The following is a 12,421-nucleotide window of genomic DNA, read 5'->3' as shown; positions in this document are numbered from 1 at the left end:
CCCCCCTGATTCACAAGCGTAAAGACACAGACGTGGTAATGTTAAAAAGAATAATGTTACATTATCATCTATGAAGAAGAGAGAGAGAAGAGAATCGAAAAAACCCAGAGGTAAGTCCCATGGGACACCTGCCACAACCCCAGCAACCAAAAAAAGGTCCAGCTCATTTACCCCGATCTGGGGGGGGGATAAAGAATGGTATCACAAAACAACAGCACCAGTAACGCGTGTAAACATGTCTTCCACACTAGAACAACTCATCATACATTCCAGGCTCCGTGCTCTAAAGCATGACCATAAACCCAGCCACAAGCGCAGCAAACACGCCGCTGAAAGACTGAGCGTTGAACCCACCAGCAGCAACGTTAGCAGTAGCTTGCGCAGGACCAGAGCTAGCAGTAGACGTGCCATTGCCACCAGCGCCACCAGCGGCACCGCCAGCGCCACCAGCCGCGGCGCCGCCACCGGCAGAAGGCGAGGTAGGCGTGTTTCCGCCGGCAGCACCGCCAGAGCCAGCGGCGCCGCCAGAGGCCATACCGGGAGAGAGAGTAGCAGGGGCTTTAGCAGCGAGAGCGGCGAAGGCTGCGAGGGTTTTGTTTCCGGTTTTGGCTCTGGGAGGTATGTTAGAATGGATATATGAGACGATGTACGATAGAATACTTACGCGTTGATAGCTCCAACCATACCTCCCTGGCAATGCTTGGCTTGCGAGCAGTAAAACCAGATGGGCTTTGTGTCGGGAACGCGAATGGTGTAAGTGAGGAGGTTCTTTGAGGCAGCGGCCGAGGCGTTTGTGGGCATGAAACCGGAAAAGAAGGCGTCGGTCTTGTTGGGCATGATGTTTTGAATGGGTACGCAAGGGTTGTCAAACGTTGATTGTACGACGGAGTGGTTCTGGTGGGTTTGGGTCAGCTGATTGTGTCTCTAGTGTTGAGAGTTTGTAAAGGAGACTTACTTTGGGGTAGAATTGGAACTGGACCAAGTCGCCGGCTGCGGCTTGGATGTCGGCGGGAAGGAAGACCAAGCTACCGTTTGAACCTCCAACCATGACGACGTGTGTCTTGGTCATGCCGGCAGCAGCTCCAGCGGCTCCTCCAGCTGCAGCAGCACCTGCTGCGCCGCCGCCGCCCATCATGCCGGTGCTGTTCATTCCCTTGCCTCCCTTCATCATTTCACCCATGCCAGCAGCCATTGAAGGTGTAGCAGCGCTCTCAGCTGCTGCTGCAGCTGGTTCCTGGGCATATGCCAGGGCCATGATGGCGGCGACGACAGTTGCTCTTGAAAAGTACATGTTGATTGTTGATTGTGAAGTTGATATGCGTAGTAGCGAAAGTGGTATTAAGATTCCGATTGGTGATCGAGTCTCGTCAAGAGAGGGTAATAAGGCGACTAGCGCTTTTAAAAAGGTGATAAAAAGGATATAGTCGACCTGGGCTAGCCAGATGTTGGTTATTAGAATCTAAAAGATTGTGAAGAAAAGAAGGCAATGAAAATGCACACAAGGAAACCTGATATGCTGAAGCTGATGATGATGAGAAAAGCCTGAACACTGAGGGGCTATAGGCTGTCTTAAGGCATGCAGAGTTGCGATTGCGTGGCTAATGGCGGTTAGTCACCTTTCCGATACGTAAGGCTGGAGCTGCGACGTTTTGGAGGCGGATGGTGCTTCAGCCGACTAGTCTGGGGAAGGAACCCTGCAAAACGAGGCTGGAAACGGTTATCGCCAATGACATTTGATCACCACAAAGTCGGTTTGAACATGATTATTACCATGCAGTATACATATGCGCACCAGAGACGTGTCAAAATTTTGCGGAATTCCGAGTCCGTTGATGCGGTTGCTATTGTGTGGTATAGACCAAATGGACATGTTGGTGTTGTCGACAAACGCGGCCAGGGTGTGGAGGATGCGACGCGCTTCGCGTTCCGTCCGTGTTTGAGCCCAGCTGTAACATGCTTCAGGCCAGCCGTGGCAACGGGCTGCGGGAAACCGATTGAGGCAGGCGTCCGGAAAGTCTGTTTGCGAGATTGTGCATAACCGGTAACCTGGAATTATGGGCGCAACGGTGTATGACAGTTCTGAGGCGCCAGGCGCCGCTGCGCAATGTTTCAAACATGTCAGAATTACCGCGTCTATGATTAGGTATACAGAAACTCCTGCCTGAGTTGTATGACATGTCATACGAGAAGGTGACGGAAGAGTACAAGTGCATATTCGGGCCTGGCGCCTTGTCCGCTTTGTGGCTACTGTATGGCGTATCTATCTCTAATGCGACGAGTTTCCGTCTGGTGTCGACGTTGAAAATGCTGCCTAAGCATGGGCTTGCATTGCCTCGAGAAAGCGCTTGTAGTGCCTGGCACCCTAGGCCCCAAGGGTTCTCAGGCGTGTACGTACCACGTATGATGGCCGTACCGCCGTGAGGCGCTCTGTTTGCGTATTCAAACTTGCCCGTTGCGGGACCCATTTCAATGTTTGAGCATGTGTCTGGGCGTTTAGTTGTATGGCCCATGTCGTCCATGTCATCTTCGGAGTATTATCCCGCCTCTTATTCAAAAGTCTAGCACAAGCTGTGGTGCCAGTTTCTCCAAGTCCTCGACCTGCAAGAAACTATCCACACTGCCAGTTTCTTTGGCCGCAGACTCCCTCTCGTCCTTGCTCCTCAGAAAGGCCTCGGTGACGAAGATGTCGATGTATTTGCCCACCAGCTTCATCGCGCCCGTTTGGATCTGCATGTTTGGATCGTCAAAGTTCTCGAGCAGGAGACGGGCGAGAAGCGGACGGGGAACAACGGGTTCTGCGAGCGGAGAATTGGCTGGTGGAGGAGCGGAATGAGTGGGCGCAACATCTTCCATGATGGAGTCCAAGTCGTCGCTATCAAAATCGTCTGCGTCTTTCTCGGCAGCTACGTCGTCGTCGTCGTCTGATAGGTCAATTATGTCATCTACTGGCCGAAAGCCGCTTTTCGACGCGGTCGCATTGGTCTTCTTCGCAGCGCCATTCGCGCGTCGGGCAGCTGTTGAGGCGCGTTTTGTGGCCGTGGTCGGCTGGGAAGTCGCGTTCACAGGCCGCGGCGGGTTAAAGGCCGGGCCCTTTCTGCGCACGCCGTTCGCAGGCGCATTCTTCGGAGGCATGATGGGATGTCGTTGAGCTTGAGTTGAGTTGAGCGGTGGGGCCATGTGTGTCCGTGTGGAGCGAGAAGACAAGGCTTGTTGATGGTGGCCGGCTTGTAGATGAAAAAGCAACGAACAACCCGGGGCGCGCTCACATGTACGTCATACTCAATAAAGACAGCGCGACACCACGGATCGCGTCACCTGACGTGCATCTAGTAGAGAAGGAGAGAGTCGGCATGCTCCAAATATACTTTGCCGTTATATCCTGACTCTATGCCGCGGAGACTTGCAAGTCGTGGCTTGCTCATCTGAATCCTCGATTGAAGCCTAACGCCTCATTGCTTGTCGTTGCTAGTCGTCTCCAACCGAATCAACACAGTCGCCTCATTCTGTCCCCACGACACGGCTCGCCCTCGTATTCAGTGTCCACACAGCGGGACGCACGGACGCACGGACGCACCGCTCTACTCGTATTGACAATTACGGCTACTTGCGTAGTCTCCCGTGGCTAACCAAGGCCCGGTAAATGGTAAGACTATGACTATCATCTCAGATCTGCCTACGCCGTGCCAGCATGGTGCCGTGCAAGGTTGGTTTCATGGAACAAAAGAAGGCGATCAGCAGGGAGCTAGCAGTCTGGTTGAATGGACGTAAGCCCATCTGTGGGGAAATGAGTACAAGGTTGCAGGTGCAGCGGGTAGGGTACTTGGTTGTACAACGCTGGCAGCAGACCGTTTGTAAGGGGTTTGACGTGCAGGGCGCCTGACACATAGTACCAGGTGGACCTGTGCCACGGCAAGAGGGTTTTGCAATGGAAATGATTTTGGTTCAGCGCCATTGATGCGATTGTGCCGTGGTGCAAGTATTTCGAATCCATCATTTCAGCAGTGCGAGACATGCAAGGCTGGGCGGCTAGTATCCGCGACGTCTTTTGCTATTCTTGTCCTGCTGGCAAAGACAATAGACATTGCAGCTGTTATCATGTACAGTAGAAGAGTAGTGGAGAGAATAGTGGAGATTGGTAGGATGCTGCCGCCTTAGGGTCGAGACTCATCCTAGTACCTGCATTCCATGTGCGTTTCCATAGCTTGGCACACAAAGCAGAAGGCCGCAATATGCCATGGAAATCACACTGGTGGACATGTGAGGACCGTGGTATGAGCCTTGCTTCATGTGGACGACATGCGCCCATCTAGGTAACGATGCGTCGGCCATACCGTCTGATGTGGCTTGCTTCCAGACTCTGGTCACGGGTTAGGTGTAAGCAAGGCGGGCCCAGATAGAGTGCTTTGTGTTGCTGCAAGTTCCCGTCCGCGTACGCCCAAGTGATGCACGACAAAGCTTCTGCGAAACCACTAAGAACACGGTAGATGGTGGTGACGGTCAAACATAAGCCGGCCAGGGTCTGGGGGTGGGGTAGAAGAATTGGCCGACGATGGAGAGGTCGATAGTGGCGCGGCTAGGAGCACAGTCCAAACGACAAGTGAGTGGTCGTCCTCGCTGCTTCAGCAGGGAGGAAGGTGATAGCACCTGCACCGCGACAGGGTTGCCCTTTCCCTTGCAGAGGGACGCTATTTTCATTTTCTCCAGGCAATCGGCAGTCGCGCATCGTACAGGTTAGTTCAGGCAAGTGCAGCTGCTCAGCTGGCAAGAGCGACTTGACAGAAGTTTCAGCCGAAGGAGCGCCTGGTGGCGTTGGTCCCGTCCAGAACATGACTGAAGCAGACATTCCGCATACATTCCAGCCCATGGCTTACTGAGAGAGCCAGCTGCGCCGCTGACAGCAATGTGTTGGAGGTGCTCTAGTGGCCGATAGTAGCCCTCACCGCCGACGCTTGACCTCTTCCCGCACACGCCAGCACTGCATGCAGATAAGGACTTTGGGCACAGCCGTCTCCAGGCACGCCACGCCAAACGTCAGTCCGATTCCTGTGCATTCGCCCTAAAGTGCATAGTGGCCCCACCCCTGTCGCCATACCCGAAGCCTGGTCCTCTAGGTGGCATGCGGCGAGACTTGAGCCAGACGCTCGCCGTGCTATATAGCACATAGTGGTTCGCTACAAAGAGACCGGCATGTAGCACCTGCTCACTCAAACTATTGCCTTCTTTTGCCATTGCGGGGTCCTCTCTTGCACGTCATCTACTAGATTTAAAACTCCCGTCCAGTTAAAGACTGAGACGTGCCCGATACAGCACAATAGACGTGCACCCTCTTGCATGTTGCACCAACGTCCTCATCAATATCTAGGCGAACCCAATCCAACTTGGCCCTAAGGAATTCACCGCAGCTCCCAAACAAACACACGACCCGTCGTCCTTCAAATACTGCCACTGTTCCTGCCATCTTTCATCTCACCAATATGCCCCACTCGGCCAACCATTCTACATCGACGGCAGCCAAGATGTCACGCCCATCGTCAACATCCACATCGAGCAATGCCTTTCCCAAACAAGCCGGCTCCGCTCTACTTTCACCCGAAAAAGTCGGAGAGCAACTGTCACCGTCACCCTCGCAATTCTCCTTTGCTTCTTCACCTCACTCAATCCAAGAAGCCGAGGCCGAACGAAACCGACCTTACAATACCGCCGGCCATGGACTGCGCCCCATGACATCGACGTCGCGGGCGCGGGCGCAGTTTTACGAGGACCAATTCTCCTACAAGGACGGCATCGTGTCGTCAGCACGCGAGCGCGTGACCAAGGACGCTCCCATCGTAGCCGAGCTGCGGACCAACGTTATCGTACGTTAAATTGCAGGCTGCGCGTTGTTGTTTCCACAAATAACTAACCTGGTGCAGATCAACGACGAATACACTCTAGTCACCGACCTCTCGCATCACCTCTCCATGCGCTATCAAAGACCCGAAACATCGATTATGATCACTGTCAATCACTCGGCCTGTCTGCTTCTCGGCGGATCCTTTGAGCCCACCTACATTCTCACCATCAACGCACTACCTGTGCAGGTGCAGCCCACGACCAATAAGCGCAATGCATCCCTCATCCAAACATTCATGGCTGAGTCAATCGGCGTCTCGCCTGACCGGGGCATCATCAAATTCATCCCCATCCCCGAAGAGAGTCTAGCCATGAACGGCATGACTATCCTAGGCGATATCGAGCGCATGGAGCGACAGACGGGCGAGGACTCGAATCACATCAAACGTGCCGTGACCAAGAGTTCACGCAAGTCTGTCGTCGCAAAAGCAAAGAGTAGCATGCAGCTCTCTCGTGGTCTGTCCAAAGCTGACCCGGTTCCAAGAGCAGTCGTCGCCGCTGAGCCTATTCATGATGGGCCACTTGATTCCGGAGTAGCCGTCAATGAGCAAGGCATGAATGAGAAGCCCAGCGACGTCAAGCTCACTAACAAAAAGTCCGAACCGATGCTTTCACTCATGGGCAAAAAGAACGCCTCGAGACCCCAATCGAGAGCAACTACAGCCGCACATCCTCCGCCGCCACCTATTCCTGCCTCCAGACCTACTACACCAGCAATTAGCAAGCGTAAGAGCTTCATGAGCGTCTTCCGTCGATGATCCTGTCCAACAACAACAAACCCTACATCGTTAGCATCGTCTAGCAGTATCCACTATCGGCATACCCGGCATCTTTTCCTCCTTCTTCCCCGATGGCATAGAAAAGTAACAGACGACGGAACGTGACCGTGACTGTGACCGTGTACTTTTTTTTCACGCTACACACGTAGGTCCGGGAACGCGCAACACAGACCGGACGCTTGTTTGTACACCCTCATCCGCAGCACATCTGTCAGATCATGCATATCGCGCTACACAACGGCGCCACATCATCGTCGTCCATTTTGCGACGACCCGGCATTAAACAAGGCGTCTTGGGGCTTTTTTTTTCTTTCCCTTTTCTCTCAAAGAGGAAACAACACACATCGATTTGGTTCTCAGTACAGTTTCGGCACCAATATACCCTTTATGGCTTTTTTCTTTTTCGTCTTTTCCTTTGTTACACGGCTCTTCAAATGGCCTGGAAAAGGGCTTTACATAGAATTCTTAATGGAGACGCACATGTTATATGCACGGTTAATATTCATATTGTTGATACACTGCTTGCACGTTCAATGGCCAGAGTCACGATATACACCGCTTTTTTTTGTGACAGTGATTACTGAAGAATTATCCCTCCCTTTGCATTCATTACCCAACTAACGTTATGAATGGTACGCCTGAACGTTCTGTTCGCCGATACAAACACACACATTTCTTCCTACCACTGCCTAACTGCCTAACTACCGGTACATACTCTACACCGACTCTCCGCGTCCGCGTCTGCCTTAGGCAACCACACTCATATCGCTTGCCATTCGGTGCGGGCATCAACGCCGAATCGGCCGGCCGACGATGATGCGGTAACCGCGTCTAGGAACATCGACCGGTCCGTCTGTGTTTTTCTCTCTCTTTCTCACTAACATGTTTATTTCGCCGGTTCATCGTCAGACGAGGCTTACCTTAGTCTAGCCCTAGAGCTGCGCGCTAGGCTAAACGCCATATCGCTGCTGTGTAAGCGAAGGGACCGCGCGACCAGACAGCGAGATTCCCATAGTGTATGTACGGTACACGTCTAGACCTGACGGGCTAATTGCTGCGCATCTAGCCCGCGAGATGGGTTGCCTGAGCGGACGGCACGTGTCGTGTGTCTTCAGGTTAGATCAGAACCAGGCCAGACCAGACATGAAGAACGCGACAAGGAATTCGCACACATCACCCACTCCCGTCCCCTCCCGTCCAGTCCAGCAAAACTCCCTTAGCGCATGCTCTTCCCACACTAACCGTCTCCATGTATGCGCTAGTATGAATTAAGGTTTACCGGCTTTTCTTCTTCAGCTCTCCACGTTTTTTTGGGCGAGCGCGGGCGGACGCGGCGCGGCGCTTTAGGGGGTCTGAGCGGGGGTGGATCTGGGATTATGGGTTATGGTAGGAGGTTAGTCTCGGATGGTTTAATGTTGGTCGTGATACTTACTGGCTGTAGCTGTGTATTCGCATCACATGCTCTCTATCATCTCTTCTTCCCCTACCTATCCATCCTCCGCCTTCTCCGTCTTCCTCGCTGCTGACACTCCACCCCCCCTCGCTCGCTCACGCACGGCTTCTTTCTTCGGAAATTCTTCATCGGGGCCTGGACACGGGTGGTGGGGACGGCACAGCACGAGAGCACACGAGACGAGACGAGATGTAGAAACACGAGATCCTCTTTTCTTTTCGCGTGTGTGGCGTTTTGGGGACCAGGGGCGCGAGTGGTACATAGGTAGGCCTAGATTGCTTAATGTGTGGGTACGGTACGGTAAGGCTGCTGCGACTGGTGGTGGGCCTGAATTACGGTACTTACAGATGCTTACTTACTTACGCGGTAAGGTAGGGTAGGGGTAGGATGCTTGTACGCGATACGATGCAATGCGCAACATCCACGTTACTTACGTGTCGTCGTCGTCGTCTTTGCATGTCATGCCTGTATTCAGCAATCCTCGTGTTGTATCATCATTTTGTTTTTGTTTAATTACTATGTTGGTGTTTTGGTGTTGCTTACGCTGTCAAAATTCGCGATCGAAGAGAAACCCCTAGCCATGCTTACGCTTGGTCAGGGATAGGGATTGTAACGTACATTACACGAGGGAGATCGTCGCTGAGATGATGTCAGAGGGGGGAATGATGGCCATGGTTATTTCGGCGGCTTTTCGTGATCGTGATGATGATGGTGAGGGTGAGACTTACGTAGGTTTTGTACTTAGGGGGGTGGATGTGTGGACCTGGTTGCTGGGATGGCGTTGTGGGGCATGTTTGAGGGGTGGGAGGCATGGCATGCGTTCTGTTGCTTAGTTATGTGTTGTTGCACCACCACACCCACATTCCAACTCGCAACTGTTTCCTACTAATCAAGATATATACTAGATTCCGTCTCCCAATAACATCTACCGTATACAAAACCATATTTCTATAACCACCACCCTCACAGAACAACACCCCGACCGGCGCTCATTCCTACTCATTCCTACTCGTTCCCGACTTGTCTTTTCCTCCTCGTGTCCATGTCACCGGAGTTTTTTTTTCCATCGTAGTCAGTCGCAACCTCGATCTAAATATATGCGTGCATGTTCTATGATAGGACCGGGTTAAAAGACCGGGTAGGGTGAAGAAGTTTGTTCGTGATGATCGTTCGCGTGGTGTTTCAGGACTGCTTTTTCGCGCGCCCTTCTCTCCTACTCACCGCTCACGTGGAAAAGAAGACATATTATTTTTCTTGGTGTGAAGGGTGTGTGAAGGGAAAGATAGGTTGGTAAGTGGGGTGGGGTTGTGAAAGAGTTGCGCGCGCGTGTGTGTAGAGAGAGTGGGGCTGTACAAGGGGGGCTCTTCGTCCTTTGTTTGTAATGAACAAGGAGTCTCGTTATGCTGTCTGCGGGATAGCTTATCATGTAAAGTCGATCGCACGTCCACTGTGGAAACGCGAAGAATTCTTGTTAGGTACGTATCACATTTTTGTATATCACCGTCATAAAGCCTTGCAGAAAGTTTAGTTCTATCATTTTTATTTTTTGGTTAGTTATTCGCAAAATCATCCCCTATCCTCTTGGGCAGTGTATACACACATAAACACTCAACCCACCAACCTCTCACTCACCTAATCAACCCAAAACCAATTGCGAGGCATCGCGACAGTGAGGTTTTGAAACTCTGCAACCTTGCCCAGCAACAAGCTACCACGGTTAGAACAGTCCTTAGCGACTACCTTGCGCACATATGTACAAAAAGGTTGCCAAAGCCTAATCTTGCGACGTGCCAGTAATTCTTCCACTGCCTCCTTGTTGGCCTGTATCTGCAAACGAGCCACTTTCGCCATATGAGCCATGATAAAACGCTTAAACAAAACACGCCTGTTTTTAGCGACATCTCCAACGTTCGAATGGTACAGGACAAGGGTCTGGTGAAGTGGCCGCCAGAGCTGGAGCTTGCTCTTGCGCTTCGTAACTGCCTTGGTGAGAAGGTCGACTTCCCGCATCCAGGCCCCACGGCGCATCTTGGACCACCGCTTCTTCACCTTGAGGAAACGGACGGAACGGACGTACTCCATGGCAAAGAAGATCAGGCTGTCAAGCTCCTCTGAAGGCGCCTTCTCATGGCAGAAAGTCACATTTGCAAGCAAAATCTCGTCGCTGAAGGGGTTGATAGAAGGCCAACGCTTGGGATCCTCGGGCTCATCGGGCTCATCATCGGAATCGGAATCAACCGAAGAGAGGGGGGACTGTACATCTACAGAGATGGGAGAGGTGCCGGAACCTGCCTCGTCATCTGCAGTAGGCACAGAGGCGTTGAAATTCATGTGTGCAATGCCCATATCCTCGAGCATGTGGGCAAACTCGTCCAGTCCAGCCTTCTGTTCCTCGGTGATCCAGGAATCTGGGTCATCATCAATTGATATCGGGTCAGAATCGTAGTAATCTGTATGATCAAACGACATGTCGCGACTGTTGTCAACGGGGGTCGGGTAATACATATCAATAGACATCATCTCGAGCTCGGTAGGAGTCTGCGTAACCGGGCCAGCCTGGTTAGTCATTGGGGAGATGTCGTTCTGCATATTCGCCAGGAGTTTCGGGAGTATGCTGATCTCTGTGTAAGTGAACTGGAAAGCCATGCTTCCAGACTCCGCAACAATCAATCGGATCGGCATGATTGATTCCTATCTAGGTTAAAGGCTGCCTAATGAAGTAATTCTTTAACCTATATAGGAATCAATCATGTCAATCGATTGATTGTTGCGGAGTCTGCATGCTTCTCTATGCTTCTTAGTATGAAGAGCTTTTATACGACCAGAAAAATAATTCCCAGTGGCATGATGTATACACAATTGCAGGTACGCATGTATCTACATGTATTCACTATGTATGTTGAGTCTAGCACGTGAAATAGGGTGGAAACTCTGTGTAGTCGCAGTAGATTCGTCCAAGGTCTATACGGCTACAATGCCCAGTGAATTGGATCCTGGCGACGAAGAGCTTTTTACCATGGATGGCGCATCTGAACATTCTTTTCATGCTCATGCTAGTCTCAACCACTATGGATTCTACAAGGGAGTATTCCTTTCCATGCATCTATGCGGTATGGGGATCTGTAATGTCTACGCCTCAAATCGCTGCTCAGAGCAGAGGCAATCGGTATCGTAATATATTTCGCGAGATACCTAGATATGCACAGTGATTCGATGCAAAGCATTGCGAACGGTACCTGGGTACTTGGATGCGTATGGGAATGGAGGTCAACATAAGCGCTAAGCTCTCGAGCATCTACGTCAGTGTAATACTCATATAAGTTTTCATTTGTATTTCTCTTAGATTCCTTCACAAATTGAAGCGCACTTGGTATTAAAAAGCGAAACATAAGTACAAAGCCAATAGAACGCGCAACACACTTCCACCACCCCTACCTAGTCGTTCCCCCTACATCCCCCCGGCCACCCATTCACCGCCTTGACAATCTTATTATTATTCCAACACCTCGCCCTCACCCAAATCGGCGTCTTAAACATCGCCATCCACTCATGCCTACCATGATCCGCAGGTTTATCTCGATACTCAAACTTCCACGCTGTAGTTCCCAATCCATAACACCCATTCATATTCGGCAGCAAAGTCTTCTGTCCATAATCCCACGTCGCAAACCCAGCGTCCTCGACAGTATACTGACCGAAGAAGGCCTTGTACCAGCCCTCGCAGCGGCCATAAGCAGGCGGGGAGGCGGCCACGGACGGTTGCTGCGGCGCGGGTGGAGTTCGTGCTTGTAGTCGCCGTTTTCGAGGATGTAGCGGCCGCCAGACTTCTAGTCTATGGGGCCATCTTTTGTGTCGCACGAGTTTATGAGCTTCTTCATGGATTCAATGCATTGGTCTTTGGAAAAGGCTAAGATGTCGTTGCTGAGGGTGATGACGTAGTCGTGTTCTTCTTGGGTGTTTTTGTCTGCTGCTTGTGGATAAGAGAATGTGAATTTGTCTTTAACTGTACACGCAGGGGGCTTAACTCCGAGGACGATTGAGCGGAGGTCCATGAGTTCGGAGAGGGCCAAGGAGGCTATGGTTAGGTGGCCGGCTTCGTGGTGGAACTATGGTTGTGAGTAGGATGTACATTGAGATATTATGTGAGTGATTGTAAAAACACTCACATTACGACCAGTGTGTTCAGGCATACCCATACCAAACGTCATGTCAGAACCTCAGTTCCCGGGGCAGCCTGGCTGTGAAGGTCCTCGGGAATTGAGCTCACATACTGCCATCGAGAACCCCTTCCACGAAC

The 12,421-nt window shown here is 51.7% G+C and overlaps 6 protein-coding genes across 6 annotated transcripts; 2 read left to right on the top strand and 4 right to left on the bottom strand.

Annotated features, from left to right (window-relative positions):
- Window positions 1–283: 283 nt before the first annotated feature.
- Window positions 284–1,048, bottom strand: PtrM4_075220 (FAP multi-domain protein; the record flags this gene model as incomplete). The annotated part of the gene is made up of 3 exons (XM_001940490.2): window positions 284–611; window positions 665–894; window positions 956–1,048. The coding sequence occupies 3 exons, from the start codon at window positions 1,046–1,048 to the stop codon at window positions 284–286; spliced, it is 651 nt and encodes a 216-aa protein (XP_001940525.2).
- An 85-nt stretch (window positions 1,049–1,133) lies between these two features.
- Window positions 1,134–1,315, top strand: PtrM4_075210 (uncharacterized protein; the record flags this gene model as incomplete). The annotated part of the gene is made up of 2 exons (XM_066106174.1): window positions 1,134–1,285; window positions 1,312–1,315. The coding sequence occupies 2 exons, from the start codon at window positions 1,134–1,136 to the stop codon at window positions 1,313–1,315; spliced, it is 156 nt and encodes a 51-aa protein (XP_065963112.1).
- A 1,235-nt stretch (window positions 1,316–2,550) lies between these two features.
- Window positions 2,551–3,132, bottom strand: PtrM4_075200 (putative cenp-s complex centromere protein x protein; the record flags this gene model as incomplete). Its single annotated transcript, XM_001940489.1, has 1 exon — window positions 2,551–3,132. The coding sequence occupies one exon, from the start codon at window positions 3,130–3,132 to the stop codon at window positions 2,551–2,553; it is 582 nt and encodes a 193-aa protein (XP_001940524.1).
- A 2,342-nt stretch (window positions 3,133–5,474) lies between these two features.
- On the top strand, window positions 5,475–6,650 carry PtrM4_075190 (MIF domain containing protein; the record flags this gene model as incomplete). Its single annotated transcript, XM_001940488.2, has 2 exons — window positions 5,475–5,855; window positions 5,913–6,650. The coding sequence occupies 2 exons, from the start codon at window positions 5,475–5,477 to the stop codon at window positions 6,648–6,650; spliced, it is 1,119 nt and encodes a 372-aa protein (XP_001940523.2).
- Window positions 6,651–9,756: 3,106 nt separating this feature from the next.
- On the bottom strand, window positions 9,757–10,806 carry PtrM4_075180 (uncharacterized protein; the record flags this gene model as incomplete). The annotated part of the gene is made up of 1 exon (XM_001940487.2): window positions 9,757–10,806. The coding sequence occupies one exon, from the start codon at window positions 10,804–10,806 to the stop codon at window positions 9,757–9,759; it is 1,050 nt and encodes a 349-aa protein (XP_001940522.2).
- Window positions 10,807–11,951: 1,145 nt separating this feature from the next.
- On the bottom strand, window positions 11,952–12,332 carry PtrM4_075170 (uncharacterized protein; the record flags this gene model as incomplete). Its single annotated transcript, XM_001940486.1, has 2 exons — window positions 11,952–12,230; window positions 12,291–12,332. The coding sequence occupies 2 exons, from the start codon at window positions 12,330–12,332 to the stop codon at window positions 11,952–11,954; spliced, it is 321 nt and encodes a 106-aa protein (XP_001940521.1).
- Window positions 12,333–12,421: the final 89 nt, after the last annotated feature.

The sequence above is a fragment of the Pyrenophora tritici-repentis genome, chromosome 3 (assembly GCF_003171515.1).
Source record: "Pyrenophora tritici-repentis strain M4 chromosome 3, whole genome shotgun sequence".
NCBI lineage: Eukaryota > Fungi > Ascomycota > Dothideomycetes > Pleosporales > Pleosporaceae > Pyrenophora > Pyrenophora tritici-repentis.
The sequence above is the reverse complement of the archived record's forward strand: the minus strand, read 5'-3'. Positions and strand labels throughout refer to the sequence as shown.